General features: G+C 49.9%; 2 protein-coding genes across 5 annotated transcripts in view; one reads left to right on the top strand and one right to left on the bottom strand.

Moving 5' to 3' along the window:
* ZDHHC3 (zinc finger DHHC-type palmitoyltransferase 3) overlaps positions 1–5,085 on the top strand; it is a 35,435-nt gene extending 30,350 nt beyond the window's left edge. For all 4 annotated transcript variants that reach the window (XM_040593365.1, XM_040593363.1, XM_040593366.1 and 1 more), the window contains exon 7: positions 2,266–5,085. In XM_040593365.1, coding sequence (XP_040449299.1) covers positions 2,266–2,508 — 243 coding nt within the window. In that variant the 3' untranslated portion in view covers positions 2,509–5,085. The remainder of the gene's footprint in view (positions 1–2,265) is intronic.
* Positions 5,086–5,847: 762 nt separating this feature from the next.
* Positions 5,848–21,060, bottom strand: TGM4 (transglutaminase 4). Its single transcript, XM_040589725.1, has 14 exons — positions 20,863–21,060; positions 15,417–15,596; positions 15,174–15,280; positions 14,713–14,842; positions 13,975–14,093; positions 12,417–12,524; positions 11,685–11,859; positions 11,041–11,179; positions 10,677–10,780; positions 10,143–10,394; positions 9,174–9,524; positions 7,352–7,521; positions 6,714–6,850; positions 5,848–6,192 (listed from the first exon to the last, which is right to left on the bottom strand). The coding sequence occupies exons 1-14, from the start codon at positions 20,876–20,878 to the stop codon at positions 6,051–6,053; spliced, it is 2,130 nt and encodes a 709-aa protein (XP_040445659.1). The 5' UTR covers positions 20,879–21,060; the 3' UTR covers positions 5,848–6,050.
* Positions 21,061–22,189: the final 1,129 nt, after the last annotated feature.

Raw genomic sequence — 22,189 nt, 5'->3', positions numbered from 1 at the left:
CTGACCGTGGGGCAGGCAGCCAGAATGAGATCCAATTTTTAAAACTCCTGCTGATTTTCAATGCATGCTGCGAAGGCATTACTGAGGTCAGGCTGGGAGGGAGAAAGTATGCCCCTGCCTCCGATTAACTGCTCCCTAATCTGGCATTAGTACAACCTCAGCCTGACCTTGCTTATCGCCTTGGTTAGCAGATACTGTTCAGAGCAGGTGAATGATGTTTCTGGGGGAAGGGAAGAGATGGGTTGCTGCCCAGAAGTGCTCAAGATCCTTATTCCCAGTCTAGATGTAAGCATGGATCGAAACGGATTATGTACGTGACTGAGGGCAGGGTTAAGACTCGTGCTGCTGGGGAAGGTCTTAAATGCTTGGTGCCTGTTTCTACTGCCCTGTGCTCCTTGTTTTCCTTCTCTCTAGATACTCACGCAATAAATGCTGCAGCCACGGTGCCAGTTTCTTACTAACATATTAGAAGCCTCTGCAGTTTGCTAAGGAACAGCTGACAACCAAAGGTCATCATCTGCTTTAAGCTGCAAAACCGTCTGCCTCCTGGTTGCACCACCGCAGGGCGCTGGAGCCAGAGTATCCTGCAGGAAAAGCACATGGTAGTGCTAAAAGGCTTTGTGCCAAGGCTCTGCTCTGCTGTGCGCGAGCACTGCTCCTCTCCCAGCTCGCCCAGCGGGGAGGTAAGGACAGGCGCTGGCCGCGGCAGAACGAATGAAGTGTTGCATCCCAAGGGGCGAGAGGCTGCAAGGGATTCTCCCTGGAACAGCCAAAACCGCACATTTGCAAGCTTGGGAGCAGAGCGAAGGGACGTGTGCCTGTGCTTAGCGTTGCAAGGTGCACGTTTGTCCTTCAAGGCTTGAATTTTTCCCAAAATTGCAACCCTGAAGACTTCAGTTTTAGTATTGCATCATTTCTTTCTGTGAATTCATTGCTGGATTTCTCTTAAGTCAGCATGAGAAACAGGGCACGAATGAAGCTTTGCACGTAATTTTTTGGTTTATGGTGTGTTTTCTCCTGGGCCTGCTCATGCTGACTCAATGTTGTTGCAAGACGAAGCTGCTGCCGTATTAAAATGTCGTGTTACTTTATAAGGCTTGCTGTGAGTGCAGCTGTTGCATATATTCATCCCCACGCCTCCCCCACAAAGCTTTGAAATGTTTTCTGGGTCATTAGGGAAAATCTGTAGAATTAGAATGTGACAAGGTGGATTTTTCATCCAGCTCTTCTAAAACTGCTTTTAAATGGTTTTAACTGAATTTTCTCATTTTTCCTTTCCTTGAGTGTCTCAAAACTTGGATCCGGTGTTCTTGCTTCTCTAAGAACAGGTTTTCTACATGGTCACTTGTGTATCAGCAGCAGCGTGTCGTATGCAGCTGTAGATATGACTCCTCTCTTACATGATACAGAAGATGGGCGTAAAAGATTGTGCCCTATTTCACATAGCGGTAGCCTTAAACAAGTAGTAAAAAATTCTTAGTTTCTTATTTCTGCATGGAGGAGACTACCAGAAAAGAAGTCAGTGCCTGGATTTGGTGGTTCTGTCATTTAAATACAATCAAAATGTTTGCTTTACTAAAAGGGATGTTCTTGGAGGGAGAATAAATCAGAATATTGACTGACCAAGGCTGTGGTCCCATTTTGAAGCCTCCACTTCCAGTGTACAGATTTCTTCACCTCTCAGCGAGTATCCATTTTGCATCATGATTTGTCTTTGACAATTCGTTAAATGGAAATCAGGTTCTTAAATATTTGCTCTTAATTGGCACAGAGTAAACTTGTTCTTATGTCAGCTTCTAGTGACAAGCCTAGGTATGGCTGTGGTAAGTTCCTGATCACTGGAAAAAAACTGCAGTCTTTTGCCTGTGTCTGAACTATTGTAAAAATGCACAGATAAGGCAAAATGTTAAGTTCTAATTGTATTTTGTTACTCTTTGGAGGGATTCAAAAAGTGGTGGGAGAAGTAGTCCGTGTTTCCAAAAGGGATGGCTTTTAAGATGCCGATTCTAACATAAAAATCAGTAGCAGCTGATAGCAAAGTAAGTCCTCAAGATTCAGATTGTCCATTAATTTGGTCTTGGTTTAGGGTTTTGTTGTTAAATTTGGGGTGAAGCTCTCAGTAATGCAGGACATCTGTCTTCATCGTTAACTAAAACTTGAGTAATGTCCTGGTTATAGGTAGGTAGTTTTGCATGTGCTGCAGGAGCTGGTGCTCAAATACCTGCTGTAAATGTGAGACAACCCAAAACTCTTCTCTTCTTGCAGGGTATTGAGCGTCTTAAAAATCAGAAGCCGACCTGGGAGAAGATCAGCGGCTGGGAAGGAATGAAGCTGGCATTTGGTGGTGCCTTCTCCTTGGGTTGGTTCAACCCTTTTTCGAACCTGAATTGCAAGAGCCCAGCACCGGTCGAAGCAGTGGCAGCAGCTCCTGCATCTGCAATAATGACCCAAGAAGAAATCGAGCAGTTTCTCACTCGAGATGTTGCCATCCAAGTGTTGCATGAATAAGCAAAGCATCCTCCGTGATGTCAGGAGCAGCTTTCAGGTTTTGTTTTTTTTTTTTAATAACTAATTGTGCTGAAGATTTAAAGGGTAGTTTTTTAACATACTTCTGGTGCATTAAAAAATTCAGGAATATCTATCTGGCAGACAGGTACAGCACTAGCAGAAGCAATGCAAATCTCCAGGGAAAGCTCTGTAAGTTATGAAGTGCATAAGCTCTTTTTTGGACCTGCATCAGCTGCTTTACTGAGCTTTTCTTACTTGGCTGTTAAGGAAAGCTTATAGTTGTCAGACAGATTGGTCCCAGCTCCCAGGAATGTGCAGTCCTAAGGAGTCCGGTTCATCTTTTGCTCTTACAGCCTTTTGGAGGGATAAATGATAAGCCCTGTGCAATGGCCAGTTCGGCCCAGCTCTAAAGGTTTTCTTGAAAAACAAGTCCTGTTTAGCTCATCCCATGGAGGCTGCCTCTGGATTATGGAAGCTGCTGGTGCTCAAGTCGTAGCAGAGGTGGGACATGGGGCTATGGACATAGAGATGGGTGAGCTCACCCTGGGCGTAATTCCTTTGGGCACTGAAGTATCTCCAGGGGTAAATTAAACCATCTGCGCTCATGGGGCTGCCCAAGGCTGGTGGTGCTTGCCTGAGCAGTGTCGGAGCTGGCGGGCTGGTGGTGGTGCCAGGCTGGCAGGAGAGTTTGCTGGTGGCCAGCACAGCTGAGAGCGGGCAGATATTGGCTGGGTTGTTGAGCTGGGGGGGGGGGGGGGGGCGGCGCTTTTCCGCAGGGCTGCAGTTCATTAGCACATAGGATGTGTGGAGCAGCAGCTGCCTGGCCAAACTCTGCAGCCCAGGAAGCAAGCAGCTGGTCTAGGCCAGGAGGCCAGGCACCAGGGCTGTTCCTGGGGTCGGAGCAGAGAGCAAGGCATGAGCACCCTGCTGATGGAGGTACTGGCTCTCTCCATTTGACTTGTCTAATTTTGATGTCTCTTTTTTTTTTTTTTTTCTTGATAGCTAGAATTACTTGAGAGTTAATATTGCCGCTTAATCTTACTGGGGTTTAATGTTGTCCTATCAGTACTTGCCATTACGCAGGGTTTCCTTACGCTGATTTTGCAGCCAGCTCCTGGTGAGTGTTGGTGAACCCATAGAAGGAACATGCATCACTCAAGGGAAGTGTCACTGCTGGTGGCAATAGTTGCAGCAATATCGTGCAGGGGTGATGCTCGCCCCTGCATTCAAGAACGCTACAAACACCTGGCATCCTCCAGGTGTCGATGTAGTTTTAATTTAGACTGTTTTGCAATATTTTTTTTTAATTCCTGTCATCTCCCTTAGCTTTATTGTCAGTAAATTTTGCAGGATATTAGAAGGTGTGCTCCTGGTTTTCCCCCACAGGACATGCCTGACTTTATCTCCCCCTCCCCTGTAACATGGACCAAAGATAATTGCTTCCTCTCAAAAGTAAGAGAAAGGAGTTTGGGGGATGAAATCATGATTTTGTGAAAGACCTGTATGAAGTTTTTATTCTTTATAGGAGCAATACCAAATGCAAGATTTTTATATTATTATTTTTACCCCCACAAAAAAAGCGTCTTAATATGTATGAATGGTGTGACATTCAGGGCTACTGGAAAAATCTTTAACTACAGCTCTAGTATAAACCTCCTTCTTTAATGACTACCTGGTAGCTTGACACCAAACATGATTTTCATGAAATTGGAACCAAACCCACCATTTCCCTTCCCTCCACGCACTCCTTACCCCTTGTTAAATCGTGCCTTCGTCTTCAGGCCGTGCTGCTATGGTTCCAGCAACTGGCTGGGCCCTGGGGAAGGTGCTCCTGGAGAGCGTGTTTGTGGTGCCATAGATGTGTGGGGTGGGGGAGGGTGCTCCCCCTGCACTGCTCAGTGCTGCATGGGCCACTGGAGATCCCATCGCTGCTCCAGCATGAGGTGTTCATACATAATGGGCAGGGTTGTGGCCGATGTAGAAAGTGTTCTTGTGTTCTTACCTGGTGTCTTCTATGGCAGGTTTTCTATGCAAGTAAAGAATTTACATCTCTTGAAAATATATATATTTTGCTATTTATAACTCCTTTTTATGCTATTGTACTTATTAAAGAACCGATGTGCCATCTGCCAAGGACCACCTGCTCCTCCCTTCCCCATGGGCACCACGCACGTGGACCCTGCACCTGCTCTGCCCATGGAGAGGGGCTCGTGCTCCCTGCTGTGCCGCCACAGGAGGTGGCCTTGGGGGGGACCCAGTGCTGCTGCGGGGTGCTGGGACACCGTGGGCAGAGCAGTGGCAGGGATGGGGCAGCCTGACCACCTTCTGTGGCCCAACAGCTGCCTGGGCGCTCCTCTGGGGGTTCCTCGAATCTTTGAAAAGCAAGCGAGTAGTCAAAACCTTTTTTTGCCTTTTTCTTCCTTCTGGTTTGCTTTTTTTTTTTTCCTCTTCCCGTTTTTTTTCTCCTCTCTTTTTATGGGCTGGCACACGGCCAGGTCTAAGTCACCATTTATTTTTTTCCACTCTACAGTGCTAATGCCTGAATATTTGCCTTTTAAATAAAGAAATAAATAAACCCCTGTATTACTCTGTGGCTCATTTTCCTCTTTCCTGGCAGAAACGCTGGAAACCTCACTGCCCGAGCGCTGCTGGCGGCGGTGTGGCGATGCCACGGGGCAGAGCAGTCCCTTGATGGGGTCAGGGGCTGGGGTGTGCAGTGCAGCGCTGGGCTCCAGCTGTGCGCAGCTGTTGTCTCCTTCAGTGTGACTAATGGAAGGGCTCCAGCTGTACACTGCTGTCAATGTCCTTTCTGTAACCCAGTGTTCAGGGTGGAAGGGGATGGATAGAGGTTGTATGTTTCTAGGGAGGTACTGGTAATGCTGCTGGAGACAGTGCTGCTTCAAAAAATGCCCCAAACACACCCTCCCTACCCCAAAATGGGTGGGACAGGAAGAAGATGTATGAAAAATGGTGTGTGGGGAGACTGTGCCAGGTTTGCTTTTTTTGTTGTCCAAAGACAACAAAAATGCACATTCCAGTACGTTCCCCAGCTGGCTAGCTGGGAGGGAGAGGGAATAGTCTAGGATGGATTTGCTTAAAACATTTCTTGAGCTGTGCAGTTGCCTGTGGCACAGTGAGGTCCCTGGGTGGCTGTCCCTGTAGGACCGCAGCACTGCTGGCCCTGGCAGCCAAGCGGCTGCAAAACACCCCAGGCTCGCACCCGCTGCTGGCTGCAGCTGGCACCTTCACAAGCTCTGACCCCTGGCCTGAGGTGGGAATGTCCCCTCGTGAGTTTGGAGCCGTCCCAACCTGGTGATATCATACAACCAAATCACACAGTCCATTTCAACAATTTTTATTGAATCACAATTAACTGCAGTCAACACAAGGGTGTCCTTTAAGTCATTCTATTTCCCTTGGCCTAATGGGATTTTTCCTCTTCGAGAGTACTATAGCAATCGAGGAGGCAAGAAGTGCCCGGGACAGCAGTGGTGCTACGTGTTTAGTAAGGCCGCTGTTTACGCCCCGCCGAGGCACTGATCCTACTCGGTGATGGTGATGGCCCTCTCTGTAGAGATCCCTTTGATCTGGGTCGAGGTCAGCTTGGCTACTATTTTCTTCTCTCCTAGTCTTGTTGGAGTGCATATTATTTGAGACTTAATGATCCTACCAGGCTTTACATCCCTAAGGGCAAAGGAAACACAAATAGTCCTCGCATGAGTTAACGGTTCTTTTTGCCACTTTCAAATCATTTCGCTTAAAGAAATAGCTGCTGCCTGGGTTTAGGGTGGGTGTTTCCCTTCTCCCGTGACCAAAGTGCAGCAAGTGGGGTTCGGCATGGTGGTGCCGGCTGGTGGTCCTGAGGACCTTCCCCAGACCTCCTGGTATTGCTGAAACACCGAGTTTGGTTCTGAAGGAAGCAGCTGTGTTCACACTGGCTGGGCAGCACCTGGCATCGCAGCAAGGAGCGCAGGGAGAGTCCCTGCCGTGCCTGAATGCCCTGAGCATACAAACCTCTGCGTAGGTCTTTCTGCTGCGTGGACTGTGCCCAAATGTGGCACGGTTTCAAACATAGCTTGCAAAGGGCCCCCTTACTCCAAATCCCCTAACTGCTTCTTCAAGAGAAATGAAAAAAAAAAAAAAAAAAAAAAAGAAACAAAGCAGAGTCCTGCCATGCTCATTTCATACTGGGCTCGTCTCCTTACCCCTCATCAAACGTTGCCATCTTAAACAGGCCCAGGCCCTCCACCAGCAGTTTGCAGTTGTCCAGGGCAATATTCAGCTCGTTCTTGAAGATGAAGGCACAGGTGAACTCCTTGTTCAGTTTGGCTGTTTCTGGCATCTGGCAGAGGAAGAAAGACAGAAACAAACCCAAATATTGGGGATCAGAGGGGTAATAAAGATGCTGGAGCTGCTGCAGGTTTGCTCCTCAGCACCAGCATGGTAGGGGACAAACCCCTCGTATCCTTTCCACCCTCCCGCAGCACTGTGTGCTCTGACATGCTGCCTGTTTTCCCAGCTCTTCCCTCTGGTTTCTCAACATGTTTTTTCCTTCAGGAGACAGAGCTGCGGGATCAGAGATGGGCCCTGTACAAACTGTCCTATTCCATCCCCTTCCCGCCAGCAGCCCCTGCCTGCCCGTTTGAGATGGGCCACTCTTCATTTCATGGCTGCTTTCAACCTTCAAATAAAGGCTGAACAGCCAAATAAAATGCCAAGGACTGAGCATCCCAGGAGGCAGCTGTTCGGGAGATGCCACTGGGAATGCTAACACCACCACGGTGTTACAGTGAGCAGGGCTGTAACCCTTGTCCCTGAGGAGCCAGGCTGGCAGCTACCGCACCTGGACGGTGATGGGGGGGTACTCGAAGCTCATTGTTGTCTCCTTGGTGAGTTTGTCATCTGTCCCCTGGACCTCGGCAATGGCGGTGACGTGGATGAGTGCTTCGTCTTCCACTGAGGCCAGTGTCTTCATGTATGCATCGGCCATAATTTTCAGAGGGACCTGCATCTCTGCAGAAGAGAAAACGCAACTTGCTGCTTCATCCGTGCTATCTGGTAGGTCTCTTCTCCCAGATAACAAGCAACAGGAAGGAAAAGCAAAAGGAAATGGCCTCAAGTTGCACCAGAGGAGGTTTAGATCAGATACTAAGAAACATTTACTCACTGAAAGAGTGGTCAAGCGTTGGAATAGGCTGCCCAGGGAGGTGGTGGCATCACCGTCCCTGGAGGTGTTTAGACCTGTAGACACGGTGCTTAGGGATATGGTTTAGTGGTGGACTTGGCAGTGCTGGGTTAACAGTTGGAATCAATGATAATAAAGGTCTTTTCCAACCTAAACAATTCTATGATTCATCACATGCCCAGGCATGTGGCTAAGTCAGCTCTGGTGGATGGTGTCCCAGGGTGCAGGATGAGATGTATTTGCAGAGACCACCCCGCTTTCAGCTAGACCCGGGGTCCTTCAGGGCTGTGTCCCCGTGGGTGAAGCCCTGGCTGGGTGGGTGGTACCTGACACACACAGCCCATGAGAAGGGTGGCTGAGCCCACAGCATCTCCCCACCAAGCTCAGGCTCACATCCAGCATCTCAGCAGCCCTCGTCCCTGGCTGCCCCAGCACTCGGGAGGAGGCAGAGGAGCATGAGGTTGGGTACGTTTAAACCCACGTCCCCTGGGGTTTCTCTGAGGCACTGCTTGCTATAAAATTAGCAGCTTTCCTTTCACATCAGATTTTGTCTTTAATTGCCTGCACAGACTTCCAGCGGCTCGGAAAACCCTGGAGTCAGCAGCACTGGAGCCTGAACATTGCTTTAACTGCAAGGCTTCCTTGCTTCTGGGAATAAAGGAAAAAGAAAGCCTGCCCTTATCCCTAAATGTATGTAGCTACCTTTGTGTCCTACCCTGCTGCATTTTTACAGCCACAGTATATGTGTGAAAACACTCAGCAATCACCAGGAGCAAAGATTTTTTTTGCAGGAGTGTCTCACACTTGGGATGAGCAAGTGCTATTGATTATTCATCACTCCTTAGTCTCTTGTTTAGCAGATTTCAGTCACATTGCCGGGGATCAGACATGCAACCCAGGTTGCTCAACAGGTTGCTCAAAGATATGCAACGAACAACGAACAGCTCTTGGGGTCAGCCAGGCAGGCAGCCGCAAGGCTGAAACCTGCTTGGGTGAAGAATTCAGAAAATAACGCTCACAGCATCACCACCAGCTGATCACAAGCACAAGAATGGAAAAAAGCTGACGTTTCCAGCCACCTAAATCCTGTGAGGGATCTGACCCACGCAAGTGCACCCAAAGCCTGTGGTGGCCTCCCTGATGCTTAGGCAGTGAGGATGGGAGGGAGATGCTCCAGCACACCTTGCTCACACCATACAAATGTCTGTCTGCCCACACCGCTGCATTGCTGACCACCTTGCTGAAGCTGCGGCGGGGCCAGGGCCTTCACGCTTTGCTCCCTGCTGTGGTGGGATCCCAGCCTACAGCTGAGGTCCCAGATGCAGTAACAGGAGAGGCAGGCAGGGCAGGCAGTTTCTGCTCCTTGTGCTGTATGGTGCCGTGCACTGACCTATAGCGGAGTCATTATGAACCAGCTTGGGTGACCCCCCGAGCGCCACCGTGAATAGCCCACAGCACACAGCAAGCTTTCCATGCCTACCAGATTTGCCTTCAAGCTTGATGGTCTCCTTGATATGTCCAAGTTTAGCCTGAACTTTCCCAGTATAGGACTGCAGCTGGCAGGAGCTGGTAAGATTGATGGTCCAGCTCCCAGGAGTAGAGGTCTTCACGGTGACAGCCAGTTCAAGGGGATTGCCAGGATACAAAGCTTCTTTATGGATTATCTCAAGCTGGATCCCAGTCTTGGAGACTGCCTCCTGCAGGACCTCAGGCCTGGAGTCCGTGCTGTTAGCCATGCGCATAGGTGAACCAAAGCGCGCGCGAGGTGTCATTCCTGAAGGCTGTATGAAGGAGGTAGCTCTCTGCATGGCCTGCCTTTCCTCTTTGGAGCCTAGATGAAGAAAAAAGATGGGTGACAGCTGTGATCTCAGTCTCATCACCCAGAGCCACCTTTGCTTTATTTATGCTTCTGCTTCTGAGCAGAGAGGTGTCAGGACACTTCCAGCCCCTGCTGAGGAGACCCTCTTGGTTTATGTTACCACCAGATCTAACTGCACAGTTTGGACTGGAAGAATTTCCTAAGAAGACACTTTTGGAGGATGGATGATCTTAAATTCTCCCACTCCTCACTGGGAAGAGTTTTAACAGTCTAGCACAACACGGCTTGACCTGAGAACCGTGGGGAGGGAATGTGGGGGTTTTTGTGTTTCAGATTTGGTCTGGGGAACAGAAAGACAAAAACGATGAAGAAATGAAGCACTGGTGAGCCTGACCACTAGGTTGGTCACTCAGCCCATTCCTTTCACTGCCTGCAAGCTTGCTTGCATCTGTCCCTAAGGAGCAGCCCATAGGTGTCACTGCGGGCGTGAAGACGCCCGGGAGCAGCGCTGCCTCCCGGCCTTACACCGGGTTGGCCCCTGCATCTGCTGGAGAAAACACCTGTTGTGGGGCGATCTACACGGCCACGGGTCTCCTCTTTGGCACTGCTTTAGAGGATGGGGGCAGTCACCTTCAGGGAACTTGTACTGCGCCGTTATGTCTTCCCGCGTGTTCTGCCCCACGGCTTTTGTGCTGATGTTCAAGCCGATGCACTGGGTCTCCGTGCCCATCTTGGTGTACTTCTCCTTGCCATTCACCTTCCTGACAACCCAGTAGACTTTGTCAGCATTCACTTCCGCAAACACAAACTTGCTGTCGAAGGGCAAATACACATCCCCTTCTCGGATAGCCTTCAGCGGGCACGGACCACACTGGAATATACCTAGAAAGCATATTCAACATCATTTGCTTTTTCAAATATGAGCAGAGCCTCCAATTTTTGTTCCACCCTCAGACCCACCCAAGCAGGAATCCTGGTCTTGGCAATTGACTCTTAGTAGTAAATCTGGGCTGAAATGTCAGGAGCGAGACCTCCGGCATTCGGATGTCACTGCCCAAGTGACATGGGGAACGCATGCTTTGCTGACTGGGGACCATGGTTTCCATACAAAATGTCCCTGCCTCCCTTGGGAGTTGCAGAAGAGCCTTTCTAGGCAAATCCTACCTTGACTTTTCTCCTGAGGGGTTGAATCAATTGCTTGCCAGCCATCAAACCCCACTGGCAGGTCTGGCCTCTTCATCCAGACGTCATTCCACACATGGAAGTTCCTGTGTGCGTTTGGGTTGGAAAGAAAAGGAGTGAGCTGTTACAGCCAGAAGAGTTGTGATCTCCTCCCTTAACCCTTAAGTAAGGGCAGGTTTAGTGAGGATTTGCATGTAACACTGTGAAACCCCAGGCTTTCTCTCCCTCTCCTGGGTAGCAAACCCAAAGCAGGAGGGAAATTCTCCAAGGAGTTACTGGGGCTGGGAAATGCAGTGCTGCAGGGTGGTGTTGGGGGTTAGAAAGCATTGGTCCCCTTTGGCAGTACCAGACAGAGTCGAAGGATTTATTCTCTAGCTTTTCTCCGAGTTCATTCAGGTAAACGTCAACTCTCAGGTTCTCCTCTGTATCATGTGCTGAGTTGAAGTTACTCACACAGCGGGACGGAATTCCCAAGCAACGCATGACTGCAGCACAGACAGACAAAACACAGGGTCACAAAATCACTCACCTCTGAGGATCACCTCATCCGACCCCTCTGCCCACCCGAGGTCCTCCAGAGCAGGCGCCTGGGACCATGTCCAGACAGCTTTTGAATATCTCCAAGGATGGAGACTGTACAACCTCTCTGGGCAACCTGTGCCACTGCTCGGTCACCCTCACAGTGAAAAAAACTTTTTTCCCATGTTCAGACAGAACCTCTTGTGTTTCAGCTTGTGCCCGTAACCTTCGGTCCTGTCACTGGGAATCACTGGGAAGAGCCTGGCTGTTTGCCCCACTCCCTCCTGTCAGCTATTTATACACATGGATAAGACCCCCTGAGCGTTCCCCTCTCCATGCTGAGCTGTCCCAGCTCCCTCAGCCTCTCCTTAGGTGACAAACCCTGCCACCTCTGATGTTCAGAGGCATGGTAATTTGCCTTATTAGCATAGTAATTAGAATAGCAAAGAAGGGAGATGGTTCACTGTTTACCTGTAGTGAGGACTCCTGAAAAGACCCAACATTGACCGTAACAGACTGGCTTCTTCGTTCTGTAATAGTCCTGCAGAATTGAGACGCTCCCAATCCAATCCATAGGGGAGGTCCCGTGGCTGTAATTCCCTGACCAGTTCCCCAGCAGGACACCGCTGTCATCATTGGCGTTAACCTGTGGCCACACACATGCAAAGGAGAAAAACACAGGGGTGAGGCTGAATAAGGCTTAAAGCCCAAGGTCTCTGCCCACCCTGTGGCTCCCCAGGTGCTCCACAGCCCTGTGGCACCCAGCGAGGCCACCGGTGCCGGCTGGGGGCTCCCCTGGTTGGAAACCCTCCACCTGGATATCTTGAGGGAGGTGGCACTGCTGCTCGGGGGCAGCCAAAATGCACTCTGCATCCTCTATCTTAAACCCCAGGGCTCCAAGAAGGGTCCCCATCGCAGAGAGCACTTGCCCCCCAGAACACAACCCTTGTGCTGGCCCTGCCAGCACAGCTGCTGAGGAAGCACAGCCACTGGGGCAGCTGCAGGCTTTGGAGATGGGGAAATGCTGTATCTCACTTGCCTCTTCCCTCCACCCAAAATGCCTCTGGCTCTTTCCTTGTGTTTTCCCAAAGGAACCCATTGCAGATGCATCCTGAAATGGTGTTCAAGGCGCCAGAGAAAGAAGAGCAAGTAAGAAGGAGGAGGGAAAGCTGGAGGTGCAAAGCAGTTCTCAGAGAGGCATACCAAAGCAGACATGGCTCTGGACACAAGCACAGGATCCCTTCTGTAGCTCAGCTTGAGTTTGCTTTTGTCCAGCAGATACATGCAGGCATCCAAGATGAAGTCCTCAAACTGTTTTGGAGAGGAAGCGGAGACTTTTTTATATGCCAGTCTAAAACAGAATCTGTTCAATCACTACAAAGTCTGTCTAAGTACGTGGAGGAAACTGACTAGTTCTAACTTCTGAACTTCCTTTATGATAATGAATTTCAAGCCTATGGGGCTTCCCAAAACTGTTCTCTCTGAAGAGAGGCTTAAATGAAACCCCAGCTTGGAAGACAAAAGCCTGTCCCATGTGTCTTGTAGACAGTCGGAACCTGACCCAGCGATCTCTACTCCTGGTGCATAGTCCTAAGTTGCCAACATCATCTCCTCTACAGCCCTGCAAATTGTTCACAAGTCTAATGAAAACTTAAGAGCACTACAGATATCCAGCCTATTGACATAGCTACAAAATGAACCCCAGGGGAAAAAAAGAGTACATAAATGCAGATTATTACAGCAAAAGACTCCTAATTAGCAATTGCTGATAAAGCTCCCTGAAGTCCAGTATACAGAGATGTCGAACATCCGATTCAATGAAGCTTGGCAGAATATCAATATCAATTCTCACTGCTCAACAGCAGAATAAATGTAAGGGTAGGAACAGCTTTATGGACAATGCCCTCTGGCCCCTTCGGGGAGACGGCATCAGCGTGAACACTATTTCTGGGCCATCTGCATTCTGCAGCTTGAAATCAGAGACTGGTAAAACAAAACGAACCAAACAAAAAAAAAAAAAAAGAAAAGAAAAAAAAAAGGAAAAAAAACCCAGGTTCCAACAATTTTGGTGCGGAAGTCTGTCTGGGTAGGGTGTAGGATGCTTCACTTGGGTGCCCGTGTGCTTTCTATGGAGTGTAAATAAACCTGGCCTGGCATCAATCTCTTATCTCTGGCCCGAGCGAGTTTGCTGTGCCACGCCACTGGAGTTACCCGGGAGGCAGCATCGAGGAGCACCCTTCCTGAGAAGAAGGGTTGATTGTGTCCTGCACCCAACAGTTCACCTCGTAATCGGTGAAGGCACCACTTGAACAATGACAACCTCTGCCGGTGCTTTTCCCCTATTTTTTCCCAATCATGATGCAACAGGTAAACAATCAGATTTTTTTCCCCATCACCCTCTCCACGGCTCATGAGCTGTGGTTACCAACAGCTACTGTGTTGCATGAGAGTGGAGAGGACTCCTTAGGGGAATTTTTTCAACCAGAAATGCTCTGTCCCCAGTTTCCATGTCCTTTGCCAGGGGTCTCATGGTCCGACTATAAACCTGCCGTTAAAACCCGTTCTCCAGCTGTGGCTGCGGAAAACACTCAAGCACACAGATTACTCTAAGCAGTGAGCCCTCCCAGTGAAGTGGTGGGATTATTCAAGCGCTTTGAGCCGCTCACAGTTTTAAACTGTTTATAGGTCTGATTCATCGAAATGAATACCTAAGGGAGAAAGAGCAAATAAGGGTAATGCCAACGAGACAACTGTGTTTTACCTGCCCAAAATTCCAGGGTCTACCGTATATGTTGTATGCAGAGCCGACATAGATGTAGCCTGTATCGTTGAGCACATATTCCTTTCTCTGCGCCTCATCAGCCAGGAAGACGACATCATCTGGAGCAAAAAAAAACCCTCTCAGATGTTAGGTCATTTGCACACACACTATATGAAGTTTTCCTTGGAAAGCTAAACTTGGGGAGCTGGTGGGCTGTAACATTCACATCAAATGACGACCATGCAGCACTCACATTTTGGAAGAATTTCCTGTAAGACTAACCTTTCCTTTACTCCTGTGGGTCTATCACTACATGACCACTGTTTTATTTTAGCAAAATGCTTCTTTCTGAGCAAACACTTCAGTGGACTAGACAGACAACAGAGAGAGCTGCGGTGCTGATGCCAACCAACAACACACGGGGGTTTTGTCTGGTTATTTTTTTATCTGGATTTAAAGTCAACTCAGTCCTCTCAGTTAACCTTTATGGTGGCACAGGGAAACAGAGAGGGGTGGCACAGAGATGCCCCTGAACCTGGCACTGGGGACCCTCCAGTGAGGAGCTGGCTCATTGCTACTGCCCAGCTTCCCGCGGGCTCTATGAGGATGCTGCTGAGATGTTTTATGGGGAAAAAGCAATGTATGTGGGAAAGCGAGGAGGAAAAATGTGAGGCAAAGCCCCCCCAGGGACAATCCCTAGCAGCAGTAATTATCACCGCCAGTTGCGGGACCACTCACCTTTGCACCAGGGATTGAATAAAAGGTAGATAGCACTGTTCTCAGGCTCGTAAATGCTAGTCCCAGCCTTCACGTTCAGGGTGTATTTTCCCACCAGGGCCTTGGGCGAGCTGGTGATAGACAGCAGGCACTGGGGAGGCGACAAGGAGAGATGGCACAATGGACCCTCCACCACGGCCACAGGCACGGCAGAAGCACTGCTCCACGCGACCGACCGACACGAGTGCCGAAGGTGGTGGCCGTGGGGGGCCTTGCAGGGAGGGAGGAGAAGGCGGCGGCAGCATGGGGCACATCCTGCATGCGCAGGGCAGGAACAATGAATGAAACAGGGCAAGGCTTCTGCCCGCCTAAGATTACAGGGCTACAGGAAAGCAGGACAGGGGTACGAGGATTTGCTCTGTAGCTCCCGATGGGCTTGGCATTACTGCCCTCCACGCAGGAGCGCCGCCCACGCGCTCTACCTCTTTGCCACTGCTCCTGATGATGGAGATTCGCCACTCGTTGGGATCCTGCTCCCACTTCGGGTTCAGTGACATCAGGGTCCCCCTGACTTTCATTGGCTTTTCGCCTAGAAACAAACCCAGCACAAGATGCGGGAGGGTTGCAGGAGTCTGCAGTGACTGCAGTGCCACAGGGACGGGCAGCCAGAGGCAGCTGGGGCTCTCCCGCTGTGTCCGATGGCCGCAGAGGGGGGACCTGCTTACCAAAGCCAAAACGCACGGAGAGCTTGTCGGTCGTCCTGGGTGCCCTGTTGAAGCTGACCTGCAGCTGGAAGGCCTGCCCCCGTCGCACCACCAGGTTCTTGATGTTGTACGCATCCGTGTGGTGCAGGCAGGAGTTCTGGCTCTTGAGAAAGTCAATCCCAGTGACTGCCAGACTGGTCTCTGCAAAGCCATTAGCAGAAACGGAGAAAGAAAAGAAAAAGAGAGAGATTGATGGTGAATCGCTCAGTAAATACAGTTTTCCTCTTAATGGAATCCTGTGAATTATCAAAACATCTAAGTGTCCGGTGATCTAGCACAAGGAATCACCACAGGATTGAGGATCACCACAGCTAATGGATGGTACAATGGTTTATGTAGATATATAAAACGTAAAGTATTGTATAGTAGCATATAACATAGTATTGTATCATATAACATCATTATATTACATTATATTATAAATAATAATATATACTACTACATAGAATATATAACATATAATATATAATGTAGTATCATATCATATCATATCCAAATACTTAGCATATGTACAAAGAGATGGAGAGTCATGTTGCTGGGATGGGTTGCAGAGGCCGGCAGCAACCCGCCCGGAGCAGGGATGAGCGCCTGCCTTGCCCTCCGACTGCTCGGTCCCGGGCAGCTGCAGCTGCAGCGTGCCTCCGCCTCCCTCCCTCGCAGCTCAGGGAGTCTTGAGGGATGTTTGGCCTCTGAGGTGGCCCTGGGTGACAGGGAACAAGCGGCCTGGGGGAGCTGGAAGCGATGTAAGGCTTTCTGCCCCTGCCGCAGCCAGGCACCCAGCCAGCCCCCCAGCACCCCTGCATCCATGCCCTTGGGGCTGCTTCCACAGCAGCCAAAAGGCTGCAAAAGGGATCTCACCGGCCTGGCAGTCCGTGTCTGCTGGGCTATCCTTGCACGCTGCCAGCTGGCCAGCCGCCCTGAGCCAGCTCCACAGCCCACTGCGGGCCAGGAAGATGGCACAACTCCACGTTTTGTTGTAATAGCAAAAGTCTTGCTTCCCCCTCTAAAGTGCAGTGGGGACAGTGCATCGATTTTCCATGACTGCAGCTGCTGCGAGGCAGCCGCGCTCCCCCCAACATCACACATAGGAGCCCGCCAAAGGTCCTGACCACCTCAGCATCCCTGTGGGCAATGCCTATGGTCCTGCCGTGTCCCTGAGCCCTCTCCTCCTTGTCCCCGTCTGCTCAGCTGCTTTGCTGTGGCACCTTGTTAAAGCCAAAGCTACGAGAGCAACTCCTGTTTGCCGCACGTCTGGGCCACACCGAACGCATGGAGCATCAGCTCCTTGAGTATTACAAATGGTTCTTTGTTACTGCTGGTATTAAAACAAGTAGTAGTAGTAGTACAGACAGGTGATGGAAGCACTGCTTGCCAAGGTACACTCAGACATCGTGCTCCCAGGCAGCTCCCAGCTAGCAGAGGGCAGCTTAGAAATTCAACCTCACTGTTGGGACTTTTATCTCAGTGTATTCCCCTCTGGTCAAAGACTAACCTTATATTAGCATTGAACACCACCTTCATGATTTTCAGATAATAATTAACAGTAGCTTTAATTGCTCCTTACAAAACATAGCTCGTGCAGTCAAGCTGGGAATAAATTGAATATGCCAAAACTTGGCTCCCCTCAGGTGCTGAGTCCCCCAGTCCCTCTGGGCTGCCAAGGGCCTGGGAAATGGGGCTCTTCAGGACACTGAACCTCATTCTTCATATTTCCCCTTCAAAGATCAGTCCCCCAAAATATCACGATAATCACTGACCAACCTCTTACAGAAGTCTGTATACATAAACCTGTGCAAGGTTTTGTTGTTGTATCTTTTTTGCCAAGGACTTGGTTTCTCCTACAACCCAAGTAACCAAAGGAAGGTCTGGGGCTGGGAGCCAGCTGTGTTGCTGAGATGCTGCCTGTTCAGGGGGATGCTAAATGGGGGGGGGGGGGGGGGGGGGGAAGAGCACTATAAAGTATAGTATAATATCATATTGTGTAATACAATAAATAGAATATAATAAATTTACTATGACATGACATGACATATGATATGTTATAACATGACATAACATGATATAAAAGAAACACTCAGAGGCCAGGCATCCCTCAGCCTCCCTGGGTGGCACAGCAGGCAGGCAGGGACATGTGGCAGCAGCCCCGGGCTGCCTCGGAGGGCAAGGCAGGCGCTTGTCCCTGCTCCGGGCGGGCTGCTGCAGCACGCTCACCGTGGAGCGATGCCTCCCTCCGTGCCCGCTGGTGCTGCTGCCGTTTGACCTCAGCAGGGTTTTGGACTCCAGCGGGAGTCCCTGCAGGTGCCTCGCTCCCATTCATTCCCAAGACAGCAGCTGATTTGGTAGGACGTGGCATTTAAAACCGCTGTCTCCTAGGCTGCTCTCTGCTCCTGCAACTCCGGATGGGAGCAGGGCTCGGAAGAGCCTCAGCACCTCCTGCGCAGCGGCTCACAGCTCGGGGCTGCGGCACAGGAGTGGAGCTCTGAGAGGTGCAACCCGGCGGTACACCTGAGCAAAGGGAAAGCCCTCAGCTTTCCATGAAGACGGGGATCTGGGGGTCACTACGTCAGGCTTTGGCAGGCTGCCCAGGTGTGACAGGGAGAGCTGGAGCATGCCAGAACGTGGCTGAGCTATACTCCTTTGGAAGGGTTCGACCTGTCTTGTACCTGCCCACTAAATATCCTTGAAGGATAAATTCTATATGAACAGTAGGGAGTAACAATACCTCAAAAGCACTTGCCTCATGATTGATTCAGACGAAGACATGGGAGAGGCAGGAAATGTAAAACGGCTTATGGTAACAGAAATCGGCCAGTCAAAGGCATAATGGCTGAGAGGATTAATTCACCAAAGGTCTTGACAGACTCACATGGCACCAGGCAACCACGCTAACCGGCGTATCAACAAAAGCCTAACATCAAAGAGGCTGAAATCTGCTGGCAGCTGCTGTAGCATGAGAGGTGCCGCAGGCAGGGCCAGATCCAGGGGTGGTTGAAATCACCTGCACCCAGCAGCAACTACAGCCTTGAGTAAACTGAACTGACACCCCTGGATCCCCACCAGGTTACTATATCTGTGTATTTCTTCTTAGTAACTATATTTATCTTAATGATAAAATTTATATCTTTTAAAAGATAATACATATTATAAAATATATTATCAATATATATTTATAACTTTACATCTTTATCATAATTATTAAATATAGCCATATTTATCTTACTTACATAACAAAAAAGGTACAGGAAATAGAACTGACCATCGTTATCTTTTGTTAACTGATTTCATTTTTGAGTGCTTTGTGTTTGCTTGCTGCCTGCCAGATACCAACCTCAGGCTGATGTTTTGCATAATGGGGTGTGCGTGCAAAAATTTCAGCTAATATTGCTTAATCCTCTTGAAAAGGATGAAGGGCAAGCGTGTCTTCCTTAGCACTAACAAATTTCCAGTCTCCAAAGCTGCTCAACCTTATTGCTTACGGAAACCCTGGAGCTGGGCTGAGAAGGTACCAGAAAACAGCCCTGATGATGGGAAAGGGCTATGGAGGGATGTGGAAGTTGAACGCATAGGATGGCTCAGGAAAAAGGGCCCTGGGGAATCCATCCTTCCAGCATTTCCTAACTTAGGGACTGCATTTCCATCCTGTGTTTCTGGTCATCACCGATGTTGAGGATGCACAGAAAAAAGTCACTAAAAACAGCTCCCTTGGAAAGTGTCCTGACATTGCAGAGCTTGGTGCCAAAGACCTGTCCACACACAGCACTGCCTACCGATTGCCCTGCACTTATTCCTGCGCAAACACTCCCGTGATACCCTGTGATAGAGCCGGCACGGCATCCTGAGCCAAGAAATGCCATGGAGCAAGCTGGCTTTCCCATCACTGCATTCAAAGGGACTTGGCCGCAGCCTGCCACCCCCATCCCCGGGCAGCCCCTGCGTGCCGCTGGCTTCCTGCTCTGCCTCCTGCCTGGGGCACTGGGTTGGGTGCCTGGGTGCCCTGTGCCCGGCTGCCTGCAAGCACTCTGCTTTGCCGACACGGGAATTAACAATTTATAGCAGAGCTGAGCACGCCAAGAACACAACCACCAAGGGACAGAGGCTCAAGCTGCAAAGGGGCAGCCCTAGCTGTGCTCGCTGCTGGAGCAAGCCAGAAGCAAACCCAAACACTGAACGCTGCCAGACTTCTATTTTAGAAGAAATTTTAAATAAGTATTTTTATTTTTATCTCCTAGTGCTATGTTTTATTTCCTGTAGAGCTCCTTCCTGCACTAACCCACCAGCCCCATCGCATTGCTGTCCCCCTGGGGAGGTGTTCAGAGCTCTGAGAGCACAGCAATCACCTGGAACAAAAATAGGGACATGAGGACTTTGCATTGGTAAGGATCTGGGGCCTTTTTTCCATGAGGTTGAGGTGATAGGCTTTAAAAAATATATTAATATGGAGCAGAGTTTTTATAGCATGCCTGGCTTCAGTGGTAATAAGGGCTGCTCAGAAGGACAGGAGGGAAGTGGGATGAGAACTGTAGTTTTGCAAGAGAAAGCTAAATTTGGACTCCTGCATTTACTTCCCATCCTTGCCCAACCTCCAGGCACTCTCTCACATCCCAGAGACGTGGGATCACATGCAAGGATGCCACTGTCCAAGACTTCCTGAAAAATTTCAGCTCATCCACACCCAGAATACGGCAGTGTGAAATGGAGGGGCTTGAAGCAGTGTCAGGACACCCTTCCTCTCCTGATAGCTGCGGAGACCTGCTCCTGGCCCTGCTGCAGGCACCAGCCAGCCCACAGGCAGCTGCTGCAACCTGGGGGCTTGGGGCACCCTGGGCCTGGGCTGGCCCCAGGAGCACAGCCAGCGGTGGTGGTTCAGCAGCTGCTACAGGAGCGACTTGGGTACCTTTCTAAGTAGTGCAGCATCTTCTGACAACAGGGCAGGCAGGACGGCCAAAGGACAGAGCTCAAGTCCAAATAAGTCCCCTTTTCAGTTCATTTCAAAACTTCTGTCAGATGGTATCAGCCATCACTAAAGAGCAATAACCTGCTCAACTTAGTAGACTGAAAGAAAAAGAGTTCCTTTCACCTTAATGTGGAATAAGTTTTAAAGAGCTGCGTTTATTTCCCATTATCACCAATAGAACCTGATGTCTACAGTCTGATGAAAAGTGATGAAAAGCGAGTCGCATTTTTCAGCTGGTTTACCGATCTGTCAAAACCAGAACCTGCACAGCCAGAGCAAACCTATTGCCCCTGAGCAGCAGTGGCATCGAAACCCCTTTCTCCGAGGTGTCACCTATGGCAGTCAGAAGGGTGAGAACCCCCCCACCTCTGCCAGAGCTGCCATCCTCCCTGCGAGAGACCTGCCAAACCACACATCTAACACAGGTTATCGTGCCGAGTGTTAAAAACTCACCAGTGTTACCGCTCATGGCTCTTGTCAGCGTTTCGACCCGAGGTGCCTGCAGTGCCAGCAGCTTCCAAGCTCCTGAGTAGCCTCTGCCACTCGCTTCTGAGTGTGGCGAAGGAACACGGGCTGCCCTTTTTATCAGTGCCCAGCTCTGAGGTGTCAGCAGGTCCACTGCCAAAGGGGTGGTGTTTAGAGAAAGGAAGTTCCCGTGGCAAAAAAAAAAAAAAAAAAACCCTCACACAAATGACTACAACTCCCTCTGCACATAGTCAGACCCTGAAAAACAGCGAAACTTAAATCCTGACTTACATGGAAGGTGGATTTACACAATCAGATGACAAGTGGACAGACCCTACACTGACAAACAGTAAAATCACGGGCTAGATGAGTAACAAGAATGCACCTATGCCCTGACACCCAGGTTACTGGGACTGCAACTCGAGGGCTAACTTTACAAGGCAGCCCACAAACATTTAATCTTTAGGAAAACAGACCTCCTCATTAGGACTTGTCTCTTTGAAGTTAATGAGATTTTTGTCATCATGTTTGGGACAGAAGCATTTGAAGCTGTGGGCCAAAATCCAGTGTTTACACTTATGGGTTGGAAAGCCCAAGGATTCTAGCACTGGTCCCCTCCCCATGGCATCAGGCAGATGCCAAGGGAGAGAGCCCGGCAGGAGCACCAGGTGGGAAACAGGAGAAATGTCCAGGAGGATCAAGAAAAGTAGTGGATTAGGAGCTGTCTGCCAGATGCTTTTTGCTGACAGCTGTACCAAAGGCGTCTGCCCAGGAGGTGGCTGGACCCCATGTGCCTCCCCATGCTGGTCCTCAGGGTGACCAAAGATGGAGAGATGAGTCTATTCCATGGAGGGGAAAGCTGGTCACACACAGGCCAACAGCGACATGGGCACAGTGGCCAGAAAGAGATACAAACATGTTCCCCCATACCCAGAAGTGAAGTGGCAGCTCAGCCATGGGAGCAGCCTCAGGCCTCAATGCCTCCCTTCGTGGCAGCAGCCCAGGGTCCAGCAAGGCAGGATTCAGTTTGCAAGGCGGGCACACCTAAACGTAGGATCTCCCTAAACAAGATCTCCCTGTGGAAGCCTTCAAAGGCACTGACTTTTCTCCATCAGCTCAGGTAGCTAGGTATTTACTTCAGGAGGACTGTTTCATTTGGTGCTGAAATGTCAGCGTAAGCTAGGTGCTGAGTTGGCAGATCCCTCCCTTTGAGCATGTCACTACTCGCTAGCAGGTGTATGTTGGGTGTCCTTAGTTGAGAGCATCACTAGTGCATCACAGGGCACCGAGGGTTCAGTACACATCTACAATCTTG

Source organism: Falco naumanni, chromosome 4 (assembly GCF_017639655.2).
Source record: "Falco naumanni isolate bFalNau1 chromosome 4, bFalNau1.pat, whole genome shotgun sequence".
Classification (NCBI taxonomy): Eukaryota; Metazoa; Chordata; class Aves; order Falconiformes; family Falconidae; genus Falco; species Falco naumanni.
Note: the sequence above shows the minus strand (reverse complement) of the source record. Positions and strands in the feature narration are given on the sequence as shown.

Coding starts and splice junctions, on each gene's coding strand:
- TGM4 (XM_040589725.1), bottom strand. Junction 11,180..11,684: donor TTCAGGAGTCCTCACTACAG/GTAAACAGTGAA, acceptor TCTGTGCTGCAG/TCATGCGTTGCTTGGGAATT. Junction 9,525..10,142: donor GCAGTACAAGTTCCCTGAAG/GTGACTGCCCCC, acceptor TTCTTCATCTAG/GCTCCAAAGAGGAAAGGCAG.